Source organism: Elephas maximus, chromosome 5 (assembly GCF_024166365.1).
Source record: "Elephas maximus indicus isolate mEleMax1 chromosome 5, mEleMax1 primary haplotype, whole genome shotgun sequence".
Lineage (NCBI taxonomy): Eukaryota > Metazoa > Chordata > Mammalia > Proboscidea > Elephantidae > Elephas > Elephas maximus.
Genome location: NC_064823.1, coordinates 103,915,021 through 103,939,075, shown reverse-complemented (window position 1 = coordinate 103,939,075; position 24,055 = coordinate 103,915,021). Strand labels below are relative to the sequence as shown.

The window sequence follows — 24,055 nt, the reverse complement described above, 5'->3', positions numbered from 1 at the left end:
CATTGGATAATTTTTGGAAGTAGATTGCCAGGCTTTCCTTCCTAGTCTATCTTAGTCTGGAATTCTGATAAAACCTTTCCACCACGTGTGACCCTTCTGGTACTTAAACTACTGGTGGCATAGCTTCTAGCATCACAGCAACACATGAGCCACCACAGTATGACAAACTGACAAACAGGTGGTGGCCTCCTTTTACACCTCCCTAAATCCAACCATCGATTTATATGTCGAGGGAAATGGCACAGAAAAGCACCTTCACCTTAGGTACAGACCTATAAGTATTTACAAACTAGAATACCGTAATTAATACAACTGATTCAGAAAACAGCTGAGAAATCCTCCTTCACCTCTGTGTTTGCCTAGGAATCTCTTGAGTCTGAGGTAATTGTCATGTTGTCATGAGAAATCTCCTATTTCCAGTTTCTTTAGTAATGTCCAAAGTTAGGCCTTCCAGTTCTTATGACACTCCCTGTTGGTCTTAAGGACTTTCAGTGGGTCATGTTCTTGTTCCACAGAAACACACGCACACTGCAACAATGAAACCTCTCAGAGCTCAATTCTATTCAACTTACTGAAAATTTAATTCAGTCTTCACCAAGTTCTTATGCTCTTCAGTGATATAGGTTTTATTTTAGATAACATGTAAAAACATGTAATTTATTTGGCTACATTTTTCTAATTTATTTTGCATTTTCCTCAGAAAATTGAATGATACCTTGGTTATTTTATCCAGCAAAGCTAACACATCCAGGTATGTACTCTTTGGAAGTGGGACCACCTGTAATTAAACAAATTAATCGTGGATACTTGGGGATTAATTTTATCATGCTACATTAGACAACAACTGCCACTGCCAAAACCAGGAATTTATTTTAATTTACTAAAAGAAACTTGGATTCTGTGGATATTCCCTTCAAAAACACACACAGGGTTTTTGAAAACCAGCACGAGCATATGCATTGCCACATGATGGCAGTAACCAGAGTAACTGGAGATTTTGGAAATACAGAATATTGACAATATAGGAAATTTAATGAAGGAAATGCTGAAGCTGAAATCCACTTACGTTCAACAGGTTCAGAGAGTCAATTCTAGCCTCCTTTGGATTTAGATGAAGTCCCTGGGTGGTGCAAACAGTTAACATGCTCAGCTGCTTAACCGAAAGGTCAAGTCCACCCAGAGATGCTTGGGAAGAAAAGTCTGGAGATCTACTTCAGAAAAACCAGCCACTGAAAACCCTAAGGTGCACAGTTCTACTCTGACACACAAGCGGTCACCATGAGCCAGAGTTGACTCACCAGCAACCGGCTGGATTTAGATGTGGGCACTCGTGTGTGTGCACCTGCGTATGCATCAGCTCACCTGAATTCCTGGCTCAGCTTCACTCAATTCCCTTTAGGGCTCTGCTTGGACACTGAAACTCACTGAATCTTGGTTGCTTAATTTACAACATGGAGGTAATACATAATGACACAGGATTCTTGTAAGGATTAAAAAGGTGATATACATATGTACACATGTGAAAACTCCGATGGACTGTACTGTGCTATGTTGATTTAAGGCATTGTTATATTCCTAGCTCCCAGTTAAGCACAGGAAAAATTCTTTACTACTGATTGACTGCATTTGTCAGAACAACCACGCATAGCTTCTCCATTTTGTAAATATCTCCTTGGCACTGTTTAGTTACTGTATTAAGGAGAATAACTGCCTTACAAAAGACTCTTGCTGCTGAATGTGCTGGAGATTAAAGGATTTGAGAAAAAGAAACTAGGCTTTGATCTCTTCAAGGACCCAAGGTGAGCCCCAAGGGCACACGCAGTAAAAAAACGTTGTAGGGAGACCCTTTTTTAGTTTTAGCCAGTGGAGCAGGCCACAGGCTCTCCCAGAGAGGTGGAGAACAACAGGACTTCCCATGAACTGAGATGAAAGAAGCAGTCAAGCCATGCACAGGACCTGTGCTGAAAGAGATTTGGGGAATCGACTGGATAGACACCATCATCTGTAGGCAAATGGGAGCATAAAAACCTTTTTTTTTTCCTTCTGTGAAAAAATACTAAAAACAAAATCTCCAAATTTCGCAGTTTTTACTGCTTACATTTTTGTAGGTGGCCTCCATTAAAAACAAAACAAACAAAAAACCCATTGCCATTGAGTCGATTCCGACTGATAGTGAAACATTTTTAAGTTACTCCAGCAGGGATACAGATGCTTTTCATGAACCACAATTTAATTATGCACAAAGGAATGTTCTTTCCATCACTCTATTATTTTGAAATATTTAGTTGATGAACTTGGGCTTCAACAAAAGAAAAGTTACAGCAAATGTGTATTTTTTCTTTCTCCTCTTGCTATAAGAATTCCAGTTGATCTGAACCAGAAACTCTCTATGCCTGGCAATCCTGGATGCAAACTGGATAATTGAAATGGCCTCTGGTTTCCTCGCCAGTAATTTAAAAACTTATGAACTAAGATGCAGGTACAACTCTCAATGGTCTCTACAGTGTTGAAGAAGGGTATTAGCAAGTATAGTCCAAACCTGAAGATAACCGAAAAAGTAATTTCTGCTGGGTATTGGAGTGCTTTGCTTTTGTTTGCAGGGGAAAATATATCTACTTGTAGATATTGCTATCTGCCACTGAGTGGGCCCCTGGACTCATGGTGATCCCATGCACAACTGGGTTGGACCATTGTGATCCTTTGGGTTTTCAGTGCCTAATTTTCAGAAGCAGGTCACCAGGCCTTTCTTTCTAGTTTTTCTTAGTCTAGAAGCTCCACTGAAACCTGTGCAATAACATTTGCTGGGAATCGAATCCAGGTCTCCCACAGGGAAGGCGAGAATTCTATCACTGAACCACTAATGCTCACCCATATAATTATTTAGAAGAGCCTAATTTTCAAACTGGAATCACCAATGTCAATATGTTTAAAAACATTTTTTAAATGTCCATGCCTATGAATTCTTAATTCCAATTTAGGATCTATTTTAAAGAAAGAATAAGGAAGAAAGAAGATATTTATGTACAAAGAAAAACTGGAATAAATTATGGTTTATTCAAGTGATTATGCAGCATCATAAATGATAGTTATGAAATGTTTCAAACACACAGAAAGTATTAGTTATAAAAAAGAACAAAATGCATAAATTTATATAGCATGATCAAAATAATTATGTAATACATGCCCAGGAAAAGACTAGACTAGAATAAAATATTAAATAAAATATTAATAATTATTATCTATGACTTTAATGAATTCTATAAATTTTCCATGTTTTTCTTTAATATTGAAAAAACTTTATTAAAATGAAATGAATTTTCTCATATTCCCAGAACACACAGAAACTGCATAGCAACTGAAATTAAATTAATTAGCAGGGATATGTAAGTCTAGAATTTAAAATCCATTGTGGTTTGTCCAAAACGCTAAACACCTGACAGTGGATCATTGGAAACTCCCCTCATAGTCTCAATAGGTCATTAAAAAAACACCTATTTAAAGTTTTGCTTTTGCACATTTGCCAGGGAACTAGGTAGAAACTAAAAAACTCGTTGGTGTTGAGTTGATTCTGACTCATAGTGACCACATAGGGACAGCTGGTGGATTCGAATGGCCAATCTTTTGGTTAGCAGTCAAATGCTTAACCACTATACCACCAGGGCTCCAAACTAAGTACAGTGAAGTGAATTTACAGCATATTTTTTTTCTGTGTTTACCAAAATATTTAAAAACAATCTCTAAGATTACTGCTGATCAATATTCTCTCCTTAGCTCAATTTTGAGCAAATAAAAATAAGATTCACTTATCTCCATCCCGGTGCTAAAACTAATTTATTTATATACTATACATTTAGCCATAGTTACATTATTTATAAGGTCACACAGTCTGTAATTAAATTATAATGTATTCATAGGCCATAAATGTGAAGGCCTTTGTTCCTTTCCAGCAGAAACGGCACAGAAAATATGCTTTCAAAGATTAAAAAGAAAAAGGCAGAGGGGTGGCTTCAGGTGCTCGTGTATGATTGCTCCTATGCCTTTCTATCGACTTGACTTAGAGAGGCATATTTTTTCTGAGTCTGACTCTTCCGCCTTCCCACACTTCACAAACTATCAAAAGGAGCCACAGGTTTGCAGGCTCCTTAGAGAAGGGGCGTTGTCTTTCTCACTATAAACATCCTTTGGGCACCTAGCACAGCACATGATACAAGCGAGGGGGAATTAGTACAATTTTCCACTTCCAATGACAGTGAGGGTCCAGGTAACCTTTGTTTCCTGAGATGAGTGATGGGTGAACCTGAGGAGCCAGGAGAGAGCTAACTGCTCCATATAAGCCTAGAGAGAGATGAGGCCTGGTTGTAGGGAAGTTCACGTGAAGGAGGGAGCTGGTGAGGCTGGCTCTCTGTGAAGGCAACGCAGTGGACTCTCCCGCTAGCGGGAAGACTAGAGAGAGGGACAGAAGCGGGGAGCCCTCCATAAAACCTTCCTGCTGCCGCTGTGAAAACTTAGTAACATCTACACTTCTCACTAATGCTTTGTGGAATGGGTTTTCTTTAGGGCATATGAAGTGCAGAGTTCTGCTTGAAGGTAGGGGCAAGGTCATGTCAAGGGGAAAACCAACACAAGGATTGCACATGTGTTTGTTAAATTGGATCAAGAGTCCAACAATTGTCGCATACCAGAAAGAGGGTGAAAGGCAAATGTTGTGTTATGTTTTACAACAATAACAACCAAAAAAGAAAAAGAGGATACAGCTGCTGAGACTATTTAGGTATAACCAAACAATTTATGGGATTAGCTCTCTTGGTTTGAAGGCTTAGGGTCATGTCTTCATGGGACTGTCCAACTAATTGGCCTAACAATGTTTTTTAGAGTTTCTGTTCTATCCCCCCAGTTTGGCGAGTAGTGCTTAGGGTCTTAAAAGCTTGCCAGCAGCCATCCAAAATACAACAATTGGTCTCTATTCACCTGGAGCAGCAGAGGAAGGAGACCCAGGAATTGAAGAAGGAACTGGACTGTAGGTCTAGTTGCCTCCATGAATTATTGCCTCCTTGCCATGAGACGGACACCCTGGTGGCATAGTGGTTAAGAGCTACAGCTGCTAACCAAAAAGTTGGCAGTTTGAATCTACCAGGTGCTCCTTGGAAGCTCTATGGAGCAGTTCTACCCTGTCCTATAGGGTCGCTATAAGTCAGAATCAACTCGATGGCAGTGGGTTTGGTTTGGTTTTGCCAAGAGACCAGAACTGGATGGTGCTCCACTACCGTTACTGAATGTTTTGATCAAGGCCTCAAATAATGAGTTCTGATCACGGGGCAGGGGCTGGGGTGGGGGGGGGGGGTAGTGGAACAGAATTGAAAATTTTTAATAGAATCTAGACTTACCAGACCCATTGAGGCTGGAGGAATTCTCAAGTATGTTGCCCTGAGACAATTTTTGAACCTTGAAGTGAAACGCCCCTGAAGTCATCTTCATACTAAATAACAGTTTAGTTGACTTAGAAAAGAATGTTTGCCCTGAGCATTGCAATCTTTTGAAGAATTACCTATATTGGATCAAACTGACAATAGTAACACTAAAGCACAGATGAGTAGTTTACGGGGCAGTGAGTCTAAATCAATAGTGATGAAACAGTATGGGAAGAGATAGTGAGAATGGCAAAATAACGTTTGTTGTTTTGAATGTACTCAGTGTCATTGAATTGTTCATGCAGAAATTGCAGAATGGGTGTATGATCTGCTGTGTATATTTTTACCAAAAATAAGTATTAAAAAAAAATAAGACTCCAATAATAATTTACTAAAATCTACTCTGTGCCTAGAACTATGCTAAATGCTTTGGGGGCATACAAATGCAACATTACCCACGCATGGGTTCTGCCCTCAAAAACTTTGGTAGTTCCTGAATGCTTGTCACTGATTTCCTGACCATTTCCAAATATTTGGACCATCCTCTGTTGCTGTTTAACTGGAGGGAAAGGTAGACTAAAATTAAGTTTTATTAAGGGCCTGTTGTGAGCCCAACACTGTGCTAAGCATTTAAAATACACTAACTTATGTAACTCCACAACTACATTGTGAGGTAGGTAGTGTCTTCATTTCATAGATGAGAAGGCTCATGCACAGACAGGTTAAGTAGCTGTGGCAGGGTACCATTCCTATTGTCTGGGAAATGAGTAGGGGGAAATAATAAAATTGAACCGAACGCTTGTTTTCAGTCTCAGAGTTGTTGTGATCGTAGTAAGTAAGTACAAAGGGCAATTTGAGAAGATGCCAATTGGGAAAGTCTCAGTCAAGCCACAAGGGATTCTCCCTCTAGGCTAGGGTACCCATAAGCTGAATAGGGTACCCATAAGCTGAATAGGGTCCCCTCTCCCTATCAGAGATTCCAGAGGGGGGTGATAGAGAGAGGTGGGCTTCCACCAGTGTGAAAGTTCCCTCTTTCCAACAGGACACGTTATTTAAAAAAAAAAACGAACCAAACCTGTTGCTGTTGAGTCAATTCCAACTCATGGCGACCCATGTGTTACAGAGTAGAACTACTCCATAGGGTTTTCTTGGCTGTAATCTTAACAGAAGCAGATTGCCAAGCCTTTTTTTCTGCAGTACTGCTGGGTGGGTTTGAACCGCCAATCTTCAGGTTAGTAGTTGAGTGCAGACCATTTGTGTCAACCACTCTTAATTATTCATGCATATACTCAGTGCGCATGTACTGAACACTTGCTGCATCTCACGGGCTGTTCTAGCCACTGGGGATTTAACAGATAAAAGCACGGGGCTAAGAGGACTTCCGTTCCAGTGAAATGACTGACAGGCTGGATGGTGTGGCCTTAGGGAATACGTAAAGTATTGTGATACCCAAACTTACTGTCATAGCCATAACAATACTGACAGATGTAGGCCTATTTCCATTCTGTCTGATCAGGACTCTAGCACTGAAATAACCAAGAGACAAGAAGCAGCCAGACCAATGTGTTGCCTGTGTTATGTTGAGGGATCATGTTTTCCAGGACTTCCACGTCCTATATAACATGGTGTACTAGATATTCTCAAAAGTCTTCCTGCTGCAAAACACTAGATGCTGCATAAGCTGAGCAAAAACTGGCACATCATTATTATAATTATCCCAAGGAAAGGAGGTACCCAAAAAGTCACCTGAAGTCTTTTTAGGACAATAGCTCTCAACCTGGGCTCCACATTGAATCATCTGGGGAGCTTTTAAAAGTTCTGCTGCCCAAGTCACGCTCCAAAATAATTAGATTCTCTGGGAGTGGTACTCAGGCTCTGGAATTTTGTAAAGCTCACCAAGTGATTCTGAGGCACAGCCAAGGCCGAGAACCACTGTTTTCTGTGTTTTTTTTTTTTTTTTTTTAATAACATGTGACAGTGCATAGCACACAGGCAGTCGGTAGTCCCAATGTTCTGCCAATTTCACGCTAACTTGCTGATGCTAGTAGACCTGGAAAGTTCTCCAGCTTCTTAAACCTTTTCTCCATGCTCTCATTCCTTCTGCTGTCCACTCCATGCTGGGAGGCAGACATTATCACCTCTCAGATGAGTGCAAACAACCAGCCTAAGTGGGGGCCTTCCTGAGTCAAAATATGCCTCACTTACAGGTAAACATTTTGATTTTTTAAAATGAGTTTCTGCTAAGTTGAGGCTACATGTATAAGCAAAAGAAGAGACACATGAATTGCAACAAAGGGCTGTATTATTTCTACCAAAAATAATCTAAAAGCCAAGGATAATATTCAGTGTGTACCTAGTGGCACTAAGTATACTCTTTCTCTGCCAATCGCTGAGATTTTGGTTCACATACCTCTTTGGAGCCAAAACCTCAAACTTTTTTTTTTTTTTAAATGAACTGACCAACAAAAATTATTGAGCATTTCCAATGTATAAAATACTGGTAGAATATGTAGGAAAAAATAGGCCAAGAATTACTGAATTTGAGTGTCCCCTTAATTCAAAGTGATCCTAAAGCCTAAAAGGCACTACTAGAAAGTAATGTGTGTGACGCAGCACTTAAAGATAGAAATATTCTGTGTGGCAAAACAAAACTCTGCCCAGCATCATGGATAGTTGCCATTCCACTGTCTGCATTTGGACTCTGAGAACTCCCAGAGTTGGGATGGCAGCAGGGTAAGAACAACAGCAAAATGGAAATTTCCAGGGATTTGTTTATAATTTTATTTGTATAGATCCAAACACAGGTTTCAGATCTGAATTGGAGAAGCATGAAGCATCCACTGTGTTTGGATTGGTCAAAGTAAGACATCAACACATCACAGTCAAGGCACTTAAAAACTCAGAACCAAATTTTATAATGCTAATAACAATTGAAATGAAACAGTATTTAATGAGATCTTAGTATGTAACAGGTACCAATGCTTTTCAGGAATTATCTCACTTATCCTCTCAACAACCCTATGTAGGGACATTATCATTAGACCTATTTTGCAGATTAGGAAACTATGACTCAAGGTCAGGATCACACAACTAGTTAAGTGGCAGAGTGGGGATTTGACCAAGGTGGTCCAACTCCAAAGCTCACCTGCGTAACCACTGTTATACTTCCCCACATATACCAGCTAAGTCTTGGCTGCTGGATGTCCCTGGAGAGTCACACAGTTGAAGGCAATTGGTAGGGCCAGACCCAGGGTAAATGGAGACCAGTCAAGCCCATGGTCACCATGGGGCTGTGGCTATCTTCCCCTAGCTTCTTGGCAGACAACTCTGGGCTTGTCCTGAGAGAGGTGGTAAATTCTGGGCTGATGCACGGAGTGGATTAGGATTCTAAGGCATCTGAAAAATCTTTATCCGAATGGAGTGCCAAGGAAGGAAGGGATGATGTGGAACTGGGCTGCCTGCCTTTCAGAGGTGGGACGCAGAGCCTTTGCTCATTCCCTCTTGGGAGGCAATGCCAGACATGGCTCCTGAGTCTGGGATGGAGTGAGGTGAGGGGTTGGAGCAGAGCTCACCATGTACAAAGCTGCTGGCCAAGCCAAGCTCTGTAACTGAGAGGAAGGGCTGGAAGTGACCAAAGAAAACCACACTTCTTTGAGCTCAGTCAGACAGGAAAAAGGAGTACCATGCAACGATAGGCCAGGCAGAGCAAGTAAAAAGGCAGACCTTGGATAAGAGGACATCATGGGGGAGGAAAGACGGAGGAGGTGCTAACTTTTCTGCATCACCACTGGGTCTGGAACAGGCCTGCCCCTGCCCCGATAGTTACTATCTGTGAAGCAAAGGCTCTGCGGTGCAGAAAGATCCAGTCCGCATTAGCTTCTCCCTCCTGCTCCGAGGCTCTGATGTGAGGCACACCTGAGCAGAGGGGCTTCTGGCTCCGAAGCTCTGGCTTGTCAGAAACGGGGCAGCATTTTGATCTCTGGCCCCTGCCTGCCCTCTGCAGCTGGGCTGAGTATCTCTAACAAGCTTCACGCTGCATGGGTCCCCTCGCCTCGCCTCTGTGTACGCATTTTATTCTCCATCAAATGCTCTAAAGCTTCCTGAGGGGGCCCTTTAGAAGCCAGGGTTACAGTGTAATTGCTGCAGCTGCTGTTGAAACTCACTTTTGGATGCCTGTTCACTGAGCAGGAGAAAGTTCTGAAGGCTCCCATGGAGAAGGAGCCGGCTACCCTGACAAACTCTTGAAGCCTCATTTCTGTGTGGTCTCTTTCAAAACCTTCTGAATGTTCCAGGAGATGGATTTCTTGATAGATTTTTCTCCCTTGCTTGGGGTCAGGCCAGAAGAGAGCGGAGCAGATGTCAGATCTAAAGCTTTCCCAACACACCGCGATCGTCTCTTAATCAACCACTTGACCCCGACCGGCTAATCTGTGGTGATGTAAATGCAATGCCTCTGAGCCTTCCTCACTCAGGGAGAAAGACAGGCCTCTGAAGAAGCTGGAGACATGCCATCTTCAAGAAAAACAACATGAAAGAATAGGGTGATTGGAGTCAGCTGTATTTCTGACTGTTAGAATATTAAAGCACTCTTTTTTTTCCCTTCTAGAAAGTCAAAATGGATTATGCTTTATTGAGTTTTCAAACCCCTACATGAATTTTCCTTCTGCAAGGTGTCACCTGGGTGACAAAAAAAATACACTTCAACCCCTAACCTTTTGCTCCTTTAGACGCAAATTCTCTCAAGAGAGTACGCCGCAGTGAACTGCAGCTTAGATGCGGAGTGGATATTATTATCCACGCAGGAAAAATTGACGGTAGAGCAGTGCTGGGTCAGGGGTCAGGGTCAGCGCTCAGGATTAAAACCTCAGGTGAAAACAGGACACTTGAGCTTGTTGACAGTTATCTTAGTGATTTTTCTCCTCCTCTACCCTCCTCTTGGAGCTATGAGAAAGGGCTGGCAAATGACCAAAGCACACACACAAACATTTTGCTCTAAGAGGTCTTGCTTGGGCAAACATTCATGCTAGCCGCCCCCCAGCATACTGGCCCTTCAAGAGCCTCTCAACTCTCATTGAAGAGATGAGCTCTAAGACTTCTAATTGGCTCCTGAAGGACTGGGGCTAGACTGGTATCAGGGATCTGTACAGAGAAAATCATGCCACCTCAAGCCCCCTCAGAGGCATTCACTCATTTAAGAAATCCCATTTTTCACTGAACGTACTATGCCATGTATTGTAAGGTGCACTACTATTTTATGTACCATAAAAAGCGAATTAAACTATGATATAAACTTGGTTATCACACTAAGTTTTTATTTTATCCTAATTGAAAAAGCTCTTTTAGACCTATTTAGACACGGACTTAGGGTTCCGGGTAACACAAATGGTTATATGCTCGGCTGTTAACTGAAAGGTTGGCGGTTTGAATCTACCAGAGGGGCCTCAAAAGAAAGGCCTGGTGATCTACTTCTGAAAAATCAGCCACTGAGAACCTCACGGAGCACAGTTTCACTCTGACACACACGGGGTCACCATGTGTCAGAATCAACCTGATGGCAAACAGACAAGGGTTTATCATATTTCTCCTTGTTAATTCGTCAAAAAGAAAATATAAGCAAAAAGTAAGTTTGCTAAAGTATTCCTAAAACTTGTTCACCTTCAAGAATTTGACTCTTCTGAATCCCTTTTGTTTTACACTTTTAATTTTGCAATAATTTAGATTTACCGAAGAGCTGCAAAGGTAGTTCAGTGAGTCGATGCCATCGGTCTGTTCACCGTGATTTGACAGCAGGACTGTGGTAGAATACCTAGATTTAAGCATCAGAACTGCTATTTACTGGCTGTGTGACATCTAAACTTCAGTTTCCTTCTTTCTAAATCGGGATAATAATTTCTCTTATCTTCCAGAGTTGGGAGTCCCAAATGAGGAAACCATCTACAGAAGCGCTTACTCTGCTGCCATCGAGTCCATTCCCACTGATGGTGACCCCATGTGCTTCAGAGTAGAACTGTGCTCCATAGGGTTTTCCTGGTTGTAATCTTACAGAAGTAGATTGTCAGGTCTTTCTTCTGTAGCACTAATGGGTGAGTTCAAACTGCCAACTTTACTAGCCAAGTGCAAATCGTTTGTGTCACCCAGGGACCTAGAGAAGCCTTTAGTAAACTGTAAAATACTGTAAAGTTCTACATAAACATCAGTTTTATTACCACCTATAAGGCACTATGTTGATTCAGTCCTTGCCCTCTAGCTGATAATAATTCTTTACTTTTTTTTTTTTTAATAGTTTTTGGTGCTACATAGTTTATAAAGTATTTTCATAGCTGTTATATAATTTGATCGTTGCTATAATCCCGTAAAGCAGGTAGACTAAATTGAATCTTCATTTATTATATATGTTATCCTGAGGTTGTGAGGGTATTGCTTTTTAATAGTGGTAAACTCTCCTTTGAACATGTTGCCTTGTCCTTGGCCTTGTCAACACTCTTACAGTTAGTATGGTGCTTTATACCATATGAATAGGCCTTTGCCCACACTGGGTCACCAGGTCTGTTTTACGTGATTTGAACTTTTCTTAATTTTCAGACACAAAGCTTCTGTGCAACTGGCCTGCTTTTGGGAACAGTTGCCCCTCCCTGGATTTCTTGGAACTCTTCTCTCCGTGGTAACCCTTTGCCTTGTAGAAGCATTGCCAGTGGGGTGAGAGGGGGAGTGTAATGTTAGCTACAGGTGTTTGTAATTGACTTCACCTTTCTTTCCTCTGTAGAATGGTGAGTCAGTTCAACCAGGACTTTGAACCAGTTCGTTTCGGTTTGAACCCCTGCTGAGAATTTGCACTTCCACCCCAGATATACTGAGTCAGAATCAACATTTTAACAAGATCCCCAGATGATTCTTAGGTATAACTTCCTGGGAATTTGTTAGAAATGTAAATTCTCAGCAGTGAACTTGTTAGAAATGCAAATTCTTAGCAGGGGTTCAAACTGGAACTCACTGGTTTGAAGCCCTGCATTCAATAAATCAGCTTTTTCAAGAAGCCAGACCATTTTGCCATTTATCCAAACTTAGGATGTAACAGAGGTCAACTATTTAACACATCAATCTGGAGATAAAAATAAACAGATTTTTCCCCTATATTATCGAAAAAAAAAAAAGGTTTTTTTTTTATTATCAGCTCCTGTTTTCTTCTTCTGATCTCCCCACTTTCTCCAGTTAGATGTCGGGGAGGTGTGGGGTGGGGGTGGGAGTGTTTTGTTTGGCTTGGGAAATCTCCATAGAACAGGCTGGGGAAGATTTCCTTGGATATTTTTAGTGCCACCCCACTCTCCCCCACACTCAAAGAGTAAAGGATTATTGGCAAATCTTTAAAAGTGACTAAAATAAGTGTACTTATTATTTATATGAGTCCCTGGGTGGTGCAAACATTTAACCCAGGGTTTAGAACCAGTTAGTTCTAGTTTGAACCTCTGTCGAGAATTTGCATTCTAATAAGTTCCCTACTGAAAATTTGCATTTCCACTCTAGATATACTGAATCAGAATCTACATTTTAACACCCCCCCCCCCAAGTACGTAACTTCCTGGGATCTTGTTTCAGCAGGATTTGGAATGAGAACATACCGGTTTGAAGCCCTGGTTTAACACACTCAACTGCTAACTGACAGGCTGGATGTTCAAGTCCACTCAGAGGTACCTTAGAAGCAAGGCTTGACGGTGTGGTTCTGAAAACCCTACGGAGCACAGTTCTACTCTGACTTATACGGGGTTGTCATGATACAGAACCAACTTGACAGAAGCTGTTTTATTTAAAGTCTTCTCCCATCTCCAAGCTTTCTCCTCATCTAAATCACATACACACACACACACACACACACACACACACACACAAATACACTCATATATTTCCTGTCTTAAAAGTTCTTATGACAAAAATTCAGGGTTTCTTTTTGAACAGTTACTAAAAACAAGATGTTATTTGTCTTTCAATTAAAAACACAGATGAGGTCAGATCATTTGCAGGGTAGCCTGAGGTAAAAAAGTACTAAGCACCATAATTTTATCTACTGTGGAGAGGAATTTAGCATAAGGCTGGCTGGCCTTGGACTCTCCCCAAGGGTGCTTTGTTACTAAAGAGGGCCTTATAAGGCAGTTTCATCTAGAAGGCAGGTCTACAGCGGACCCTGACGGCAGGCTCTTGGGATAGGATGGAAATCATATTTAGGGCTCTCAATCAATGTCTATTCAGCTTAGTCATTCTATTTCGGAGCTCTACAGCATAAAAGATCTTGCAATTTAGGAAATCCTCTCCCAGGCTCTTTCCTTCCTCCTTTAGGTTACCTCTCAGCTCTCCAAAAGAGATTCTCAGAAACAGAGGTTCCTCTGATTCCCAATTGAGCATGTCACAGTATTCAGCAGTTTTTACTGGCATGGTCTCCCTGGTGTGTGATCTAAATTATGTGATGTGCGGACACTTAATCCCAGGCCTTTTAATTCCTTCTCCTGAAGAACTGTAGAAGAATCGGTCAGACACCTTTCATTTAAAAATTAATTCCCAAGCTATGAAGAAACACTATCTCATTCTTTGGATGACTTTCCTCTAAAAGAATCTCAAATCCTTTAAGCCCCTTCTTCAAGGTTGCCTATTTGCTTTTCTAAAACACCTTTAGCTTTTCATATCTCTCCTTAACCACAGTGATTAAAACCAGCTGAAGTGATAATAAAGAACCAGTGATCCACCCACCTTTCCAGAAGTTTCTAATGCTTTAAAGAAGGGCAACTGAGGGCAGGAAAAAAAAAATAAAATAAAGAATTTCCTTTGGGCTGGGGCAGACTCTCAGAGACATGACTTTTTCCGTTTCTGATCCAGAAGAGGAGAAAGTAATGGGGGTGGCGGAGGAAGATGGGTGACAGGCTCCTGAAATGGGCAAGTGATTGTAATTCGGTAGCATAGGACTGGCTAACAAGCAAGTGATGTGAGGACACTTGGTGAGGAGCCACTCAGTAGCAGGAAGCCCAGAAGAAGCTTTTCACACCCAAGTTGGTTAGGAACCCAGATTTGACAACAATGCCTCTAAGCTCTGAGAGAGACACTAAAGGTCTTGTGCAGAAAGGGTCTAGACACCTCTCACCAGGATTACTGTAATAGTTTCCTAACGGGAGTCCCTGACCGCAGTTCTTGCCTCCTTCCAATCCATTCTCCTAAGGGCATCCATAGAGATTTTTTTTTTTAAGAGCACAAATCTGATTATATCACTCCCTTGATTAAAACCCTCAATGGCTCCCCTTAACTCCCCTGGTTGCCAGTTAAAGAGTTTACCATCTAAACTCCTTAACTGGCCACTAGGTCCTCCAACACTGGGCTCTGCTTCGTGTCCGGCTGCCATCTCCGCTCTCCCTCTCCTCAAGGAGGCCCCACGGAACCCCTGCTATTCCTTCTACACAGAGCACCGTCTCATCTCCTTTCTAACACCCTGCAACCCATGCCAGTGCCTCTTCCAGGCAATTTCTTCTCGTCCCTCAAACTCAGTTAGGACATCACGCTTCCAGGGAGTCACTCCTGGAGCGTCCCCCCAGGCTTCCTGACATCTTTGAGGCATGACCATGTGTAAGAGTACTGCACTGACTTACATTCCCCTGAGACAAACCACCCATTAACAATTTCATTTAATTGTGGAATCCCTGTTCCAAGTTTCACGAAATTTCAGAAATCCATTGAGGAATAATACAAGAATACCTGCTGCTGTCAAGTCAAATCTGACTCATGGCAACCCCATGTATCACAAAGTAGAACTGTTCTGTAGGGTTTTCTTGGCTGCACTCTTAATGGAAGCAGATCACCAGGCCTTTCTTCCATGGTACCACTGGGTGTGTTCAAACCACCAACCTTTAGGTTAGTAGTTGAAAGCAAGCCATTTGTGCCACCCAGGGACCTTTTAATACAATAATACAGGCATCTAAAGGATACGTTATCAATATAAAAATAAGCTTCTTAATGAACAAATATTTAAAATCCATTAACTGAAATGAGTTTTTGAAAACCGAATATTTACTACAGCCTTTTCCACTTATGAAGCAGTCTCCATTTTTCTGGACCTAATTCTAACCAAGAAGGGGAAGTGGAAATGGTGGGGCTTAGGGAGAAAAGTGACTGTCCAGTGTTAGCATTCAGGATAGCCAAGGAGGGGCAGAAGAGTCATCGTCAGACATATTCCTGGGCCAAGACTTCAGCAAGGCAGGAGATGTAAGAAGAAAAAGAGAGGAGACAGGCCAGAGAGCCTACTCCTGCGTTTCCAAAGGGGAAGGCACTTTCCTAAGAGAATCCCTCAGTTTAATATTTACAAAGTGCCCAACTATTTGTCAGCCACCATGTTCGTAAAGAATTATAAAAGGGAGTCTCTCTTTTAAGATGTTCACAGCCTAGTAGAGAAGATGGACATTTAATGAGCTGCCCTTTGCTTATTCTCCCACAGTGGTTAAGCTCAGCTGATAACCAAAAGGTTGGCAGTTAGGATCCACCAGCCGCTCCTTGGAAACCCTATAGGGGCAGCTCTACTCTGTCCTATAGGGTCATTATGAGTTGGAATTGACTTGATGGCATTGGGTTTGTTTTGCTCTTTCTCCACTCATGGCTCGTTCACTTGCCCAGAACACAACTCTTGGCTGAAATCTTCGCATGGGTTTTTCGCATAACTTTGCCCACCTCACTTATTATACTGCTCATCTATCCCTAAGGAGCCCTGGTGGTGAAGTGGTTAAGAGCTACAGCTGCTAGCCAAAGGGATGGCGGTTCAAATCCACCAGCCACTCCTTGGAAACCCTATGGGGCAGTTCTACTCTGTCCTATAGGGTCGCTATGAGTCAGAATTGACTTGATGGCTGTGGATACCCACCCCTAGTCAGTACTGAATTTTTCTGATTTTCTTTCTTCACAGTATTAACTATTATGTGAAAATATGTTTACTTGTTTCTGTCTAATGCTTACACTAAGCTCCATGAGAAAGTGGCCTCCTCTGCCGTATTTAAGGCTGTTTACCCTGAAACTGTAGTTCCTGGGTGGCACAGATGGTTAACATACTTGGCTGATAACTGAAAGGTTGGAAGTTTGAGTCTACCCAAAGGTGCCTTGGAAGAAAGGCCTGGCAATCTACTTCTGAAAAATCAGCCACTGAAAACCCTACGGAGTACAGTTTTATTCTGACACACATGGAGTTGCCACGGTCAGAGCTGACTTGATGACAACTGTTTTTTTTACCCAGAAACTAGAAGAGTGCCTGGCAGAGTCATCCATGCATTCAACATGTTTAAAGCATCTATTACATGCCAGGCACTGATCTAGGCCCTTGGGGATATATTAGAGAACAAAAATTCCCTTCACTCATGGAGCTTACTTTCGAGTTGAATAATGACAATAATACCAATTAATATTCATCGAATGCTTTCTATGGATAATCTTTATGACGTTTAATCTTCACAACAACCCTATGAGATAGGTATGATTATGATCCCCATTTTACAGGTGAGGAAATCCAGGCACAGAGAGGTGAAGTAACTTGGTCAAGGTTATAGCCAGTAAGTCGAAGAGCTGAGATTCGCACTCATGGAGTCTGGTTCTGGGGCCCATCATCCTAGCTACTCTGCTATAATGCCTATATGCTGATGTATAGATTTATGTATATATCTATACATACACACACTACATGTGCAATAAATGCTTAGTAAAAAATGGCTAGAAGCATTCAAAAGCCAAACCTATGTGGCAGAGTCGATTGTGAGTCATGGTGACACCATGTGTTACAGAGTCATACTGCTCCATAGTGTTTCCTTGGTTGTAATCTTTATGGAACCAGATTGCCAGGCCTTTCTTCTGTGGTGCCATTGGGTGGTTTCAAACTGCCAAACTTTAGGTTAGTAGTCGAGTGCAAACTGTTTGTGTCACCCAGGGACCTCCAGAAGCATTCAAAGAGCCCCAGGAAAACAAAGGATATCATGGAGGCTGGGAGTGTCACATAGCCTCACAGAGAAAGTGACGTGGGCTGACTCTTAAAGGCTAAGCAGGAGTTCAGAGGGTGGGAAGATAAGTGAGGGCGGTGTGTGTGTGTTGGGGTATGGGGGGGCGAGAGGCACTCCAGGCAGACGGTAAGCATGTACAAAGGCATAGAGGCATGAAGAAATATGGTATGTTGAAATGTGAATGGCAAACAGTTACTAAGGCTGGAGTATAAGGTGTGTGGAGGGGGTTGGAGAGGAGGCTTAAATATTAAAAGGAAGTTGTATTGTGAAGGTTCAGTTGCCTTCCACGCAGGAGACCTAGGTTTGATTCCCATTTAATGTACCTCAAGTGCAGCCACCACCCATCTGTTAGTGGAAGCTTGTGTGTTTCTATGATGCTGAACAGGTTTCAGTGGAACTTCTAGGCTAAGATGGACTAGGAAGAAAGGCCGGTCAATCTACTTCTGAAAATTAGCCAGTGGGGGGAAAAAAAAAAAACCTATGGATCACAATGGTCCAATCCGCAAGTGATCATGGGGATGGTGCAGAACTGGGCAGCGTTTCATTCCATTGTGCATGGGATCCCCATGAGGTGGGGCTGACTGGATGGTAGCTAACAACAACATATTGTAAAGAGCCTTGTATGTACTGCTAGGTAGTTTGGGCTTGGTCCTAAAGGTACTAAGAAGGGAGATCCTTAAAGAATGAGATTCTGATTCCATGAGTACAAATAATTCTGAGGGAGGAGTGGGGATGGTACCCAAAAGGACCAAAGCAGCTGAAATGGGATTGCAAAGGAGATCAGATATAGGAACATGAGAAAAACTTGTAACCAAGAATTGGAATGAATAAAGCAGCACCATGTTCTCTTCCATCTGTCAGATTTTATTATACATCTCCACTTCTCTATTTTGGCTTCTTTTTATTAAAGTGACTCACCAAATTCCCCTGTCTGGTTACCCATGACTTCAGGAACCTCAATAAGATCTAATGGCACTAAATTCGTAAGCCAGTTCCAAGACTTGGGATTATTAACTCATTACCTTTAGAACAGATTTTCAGGTAGGATGGCTTTGTCTCCCATCACAGAGGTACGGAAAACAAGTAGACCAAGATCCCTGCCTGGAAGATGGGTAAGTGTGATCTCAGAATAGAAGGGCAAGACTGGGAGTGTCTCCAGGCCTCCGGGGAGGGTGCTCTGGGAGGTGAGTTTGCAACTTGTAAGGACACTTTCTTAATTAGCAAGACCAGATCTGTTTTGTTCACCCTTGGATATCTAGCACCATGCACCGTGCTGACACAAGGTACATCTCAATAAATGTACGAGCTAATAAATGTACGAGACCAAGAGAACAAAACACAGATTGAACCACACCATCATGGCTGAGTCCTACAGCGCCCCCTTGCTCTCAACACTTGAGGAAGCATAAACTCATTTCTTCTAAGGATAGAAGTGGCTGGAGGAACCTAGAAAGTGAGTTTCCTATTCTTTGCAAAGCCCCAGTATTAAATGGTACAGAAGTAAACAGCACTCTGTACAGTTTGCTCAATGTCAAACACACCCCGGAGTCGAGAAGTATGTTAAGAGACCTGTTTTAGCCCCACTTGTCGCTGCAGTGGAAAAGTATTCAGGTGGATTTCACATTCTTTTCCGCTTTTTCGGGCATGGTCTCTGGTCTCATATCTCTAAATTTAGGTTGGGAGGGAAAGACTAGTTTATGGCAAGACTTCCAGTTCTAGATGCTATTTCTCCCAGGATATTTCAGAACATAAAGATAAGCCAGGTTCCTACCCTCAAGGGCTTTGCAGGCTGAAGGGGTCCTGAGGAGCTGGGTGTACATAGTGTAACTAGAAGTTAATGAGACTAGTTCTATATGCCTATCTGTCTCAACATGTTTAGAGATGTAAGTGGGAGAAGACAGAAGAAGATAAAACTAGCTACACAACATGACCTCGACACCGAATAATCACGAGGCTAACCTCAGCTCAGATAAGGCAAGTACCAGTGACTTTGAAAGACTGTGGAGAAAAATTCCTGTTGGAATGTTTATAAGAAAAATCTCAATATGTGAAACAAAGTCAAAGTATGCACACTTCTCTCTTCATGACATGACTGACAAACTGGAGCTAAAGGAACAAATGACTGTTGCTGTTGGAAAAACAGGTGGATTATTTTGGATTGTGATTTTCTAAGTTTAAGGTGATGATAATAGAAGCAGCTAACATTGAAATGGGTGTTTGCAGGTGATCAATACTGAACTCTGAAACTGGTGACCTATTTCCATATGGAGTTATGGGAAAAACTCTACAGAAAGAATTACTATTTGGAAAGTTTGAACAAAGTCTGAGCTGTGTTAAAGAATCAACAGCTTCTGTCATCTCCATAGAACTGCCCCCCCTTCCTTTTCTACCATGGCTGGGGCCAGGAGAAGAGCTGCCAGGCTGGATTTCTAACTTTCCTTTGGAACTACTGTCTATGGAAAATATTATTTCAGGCATTAGAGTTAAAATGTCTGTTTTTTCTTGCAAGTCCGGACTTTATTTATGTTCCCATTTCATTTATGGCAAGCTTAGGCTTGTTTGGAATAAAGTAAACTATTAAAAATAATCTCAAAGGCATTCCTGCGGAACAGTGCATCCTGGGGACAAATTACTCAAAAAAAAAAAAAGAAAAACAAAATGGTCAGAAAGTTTCCAACATAAACTTCATCATAAAAACGCTTCAAAGAGTTTGTATTTTATTGTTGCCCACAAGTAATTAGCCAGGTTACTGTTTGAAAATCTGTTTTTTTTTTTTCCCACTAAGTGAATTATCTTCCTTAAGTTATTGTGAAGTCCTGTTTTTAAATTCCTACAATAGATCCAATTAAACGTGGCTAACAACTAACAACTTTTCTCTAAGTCCTCACTTTGTATTTCAAACTCCTTTCCACTTTCTCTTTCCCAGTCTCTTGACTTCACATCTACACACTCAAGCCAAGAAAGAATGACGAGAAAATGACATCTCTGAGTACCCTAAATGAGTAGGGGCACTTCTTCCGAATCGACTTCCCAGCTGTTAGCATGAGCTCAGGTGAGCTTTCGGGATGGGGGAGTTTGAGGTATTGGAAAATTTTTTCTGTATATACACCCCACTCTGCGAGTGCTCACTTTCTTGGCCCACATACCAAACTCTCAACATAAAACCATCAAAAAAGAGAAGAGGGAGGCGTGGTCGTTTCTCCACGCATCCCGGCGGCTGCCAGCTCCTTCCCTCCCTTCTACTCCTGGATTCCGTGAGAAGAGTCGCGGGTACCCGCGCGGGACTCGCCAGCCGCGGACGCCCCACCCGGCCCGAACCACCAGGGGGAGCCCGGCTCTCCTGCCCGCGCGGGCCCAGTAGAGCTGGGCTGGTGAGGAAAGCGCTGGTGCCCACCTTGCTCGCAGGTGCCCTTGCTGACCTGGGTGATGGCCTTCTCCCCGCGGCTCTCGGCCCTGAGGCTAGCGGCGCGCAGCTGGCACCCGCTGGGGTAGGTGGTGCCGTCGCTGCCGCACACCGGGTAGCGGCTCTTGCACACGCACACGCCGCTCACCGCGAGGCCGCCGGCTGCTGCCCCGGCTTTACCCTTCCGCCTCTTGCGGCTCTTCACGCACTCCATGCCCGGCGCGCAGTGCCCCCTGCCTGCGCCGCTACCCCCGCACGGCTCGCCCTCGCCGCGGGCGCACACCGGGCAGCAGCCGCACGCGTCCCGGGTCTCGCCCAGCGGGCAGCCCCGCGGGGGCAGGGGCGGGCAGGCGGCAGGCTCGCAGGGCCCGCAGGCGTCCGAAGAGGAGGAAGAGGAGAGGGGCAGGAGCAGGAGCAGCAGTCCGGCGGCGCCGAGCAGCAGGGCGCGCAGCGGTGGCCGCTCCATGGCGGGGGACAGTGGCGACGGCGGGAGCTCGACTGAGCGGGGGCCGACCGGCCTGCGCCTTAAACCCGCCGCCCCGCCCGGCCGGGCCGCGGGGACCACACCCCGGGGCGGTGAGAGCGCGGCCGCCCCGCCTGCCCGCCTGCTGGGCCGCCCCTCCTGGGATCGCAGGGCCGGAGCGCGCTCCTGCAGGCCGGGTGAGGCGGGGCGGGGCGGGGGAGGGTGGCGGACCCAGCGAGCCCTTGGGCGTCCGCGCTGGAGGAGAGGCGCTCGCTGTCACGCCTGCTTGGCTCGGCTTTTGGGCGGATAGCACCTCGCCGGCTCCTGCTCAGCCCCATGCCCACGCGGGCAGCTTCAGCCCTTCACAAGTCTCACCGCAGTGAGATTGGCACCCTCACCCTCTCCTTCCTCACCCTTTCCAGACCAAACATTTATACTTCCTAACAACTGGCAGCAACTGGCAGCATAGTGGTTAAGAGCCTGGCTGCTCTTAAGGTCGTAGTTCGAATCCACCAGCCGCTCGTTGGAAACCCTATGGGGGCAGTTCCACTGTGTCCTATAGGGTCGCTATAAGTGGGACTCCGCTTGGCGGCAATGGGTTTGGTTTTGTTTTAACAACAACAACGACTTTGAGATGACCAAGTGTTAAATTCTCCAACGGCCTAGCAGATCTGAGTACTGGATTACTTTGTGGGTTGGGAAACTCTTTTAAGGACATGGGGATTTTGTGTTCCCTGTTGGCCACAGGCCGATGTGGTTTTCGGTGCCAGGCTAAAAGGACAAATCCTTGCCAACCACTCCTCTTTTTAGAACCTCATAACCGCATCCTCCCCCGTGGTACGAATAAACAGAATCATGAGCTTTCTTAATCCAGTTTTAAGCGTGAGTACTCTATTCCACCTGAGAGCTGTGGCATTGACTAAACTCTCACACTAAATTGTGCTGAACATGCATCAGACCTCTTGGAGAACAGAAGCATAGCCGGGGTAGCAGAGGCGCCCCGGGACACGTAAAACACCCCCGATCTTCATAAGGATTCCTAAGAATTTTTTTAAATAGACTGTTTTTTAGAACAATTTTAGGATTACAAAACAATTGTACAGAAAGTATAGAGACTTCAGATATACCCCCTTGCTGCTCTGCACAGTTTCTCCTAGTAACTAACATCTTACAATAATGTGGTACGTTTGTTACAATTGATGAATCAATAGCGACACGTTATTTAACAGAAGCTCATATGTTACCTTAGGGTTCACAGTGTTGTACAGTTCTATGCATTTTGAAATGCATAACGTCAAGTATCTGCCACTGCATCCAGAATATTTTCACTGTCCTTAAAATGTTCTGTGCTCCACCCATTCATCACTCCTCTCCCTGTGAACCCCTGGCAACCACTGATCCTGTGAAGTTTTTGTTATAAACCATTGACAATTTCTCAACATTTTTTTGTAAAATTCTCTGCAAACTAAACTTCAAAGACTCTTTTTCTAAAATGTTGGCCCTTCAAAGCCCTCCTATCCAGAAAACCTGGCACTGCTTTTTGGTCTCATGTTAGCATATTTTAGGAGAATGACACTTTTTTCAGAGGTTATATGTTGACGTGACAATCGATAAGAATTCGATGCAAAGTCTTCAGAGCAGAGTTTTGCCATTTTTGCTTTTGTCTCCCCACAGTAAGACATACATTTTGCATGACCCAGTACACACTCCTAGATTAAAAAAAAAAAATACAGGGAGTATGCTCTGTTATTTCGTATTCTATTCTATTTGAATTTTATTAATTTGCTGGTCAAGACCTACTAAATTGGTTTCACTATCTACTTGCCATAGTTTTGGTTTTCCCAAAAACAGACTCTGAAACAGAATTCCAGTGTCAGTAGTTGACTTGACAGGTGATGTTGAGACACACAGGTGGGGAAATGGGAAGGGAGTAGGAAAGGAGGACAGCCATCAAAGGTGCTGCTCCAGCCATCTCCCTGAAGGGTGGACTGCCTGAAGCCAGAAGAAGCCCTCAGATTCTACAGTTTTTTTGTGTGGGAGGGGCAGCTGGAGGCCACTGACAGCATTGCACCACAGGGGCAATGCCCTATGGTGTTTTAAAACCCCATATCAGAGCCTGAGGGCCCCTGGGTGCCACAAATGGTTTGTGCTTGACTACTAACCTAACGGTTGGTGGTTCAAACCCACCTGGCAGTGCTGTGGAAGAAAGGCCTGGCAATCTGCTTCTGTAAAGATCACAGCCAAGAAAACCCGATGGAGCAGTTCTATTCTGTAACACATGGGGCTTCCATGAATTGGAATTGACTTGATGGCAACGGGTTTGGTTTTTCATTTACCAGCCAGCAGCAAGAAGGGACAGTGGAGAGGATGGTCACAAGATAGTGCTTTTGTGGGGGAGGAGGGACTCGCTGCTTAGCAAGCAAAAGAGCAAGCAGGGCTCCTCCTTGCTGAAGGGGGAACCTGGCCTGTGCAACAGCGCTAGTCATTTTGGAGGACTTGAAAATAGCAAGAGATACAGCGATTCAGAGAAAGAAGAAAAGGCAGGAAAACGGAGCTTTTAATGAGAAATGTAACAACTTCTTCCTTCCAAGAAAGAAAATATTGTCACTGTCTTAGTTAGCTAGTGCTGCTTTAACAAACAAACACCCACAAGTGGGTGAATTTAAATAACAGAAAATTATTTTTTTACAAATCTGGAGGCTAAAAGTCTAAATCAGGGTCTCGGTTGTATCAATTCCTTCCAAGGATCCCTAGTTTCTTAAGGTGGGAAATGCTA

The 24,055-nt window shown here is 43.5% G+C and overlaps 1 protein-coding gene across 1 annotated transcript in view; it reads right to left on the bottom strand.

The window, feature by feature from the left end:
* The window catches only part of IGFBP7 (insulin like growth factor binding protein 7), an 84,261-nt gene extending 62,907 nt beyond the window's left edge, over positions 1–21,354 (bottom strand). Inside the window, exon 1 of the mRNA XM_049886217.1 lies at positions 20,808–21,354. Coding sequence (XP_049742174.1) covers positions 20,808–21,282 — 475 coding nt within the window. The 5' untranslated portion in view covers positions 21,283–21,354. The remainder of the gene's footprint in view (positions 1–20,807) is intronic.
* Positions 21,355–24,055: the final 2,701 nt, after the last annotated feature.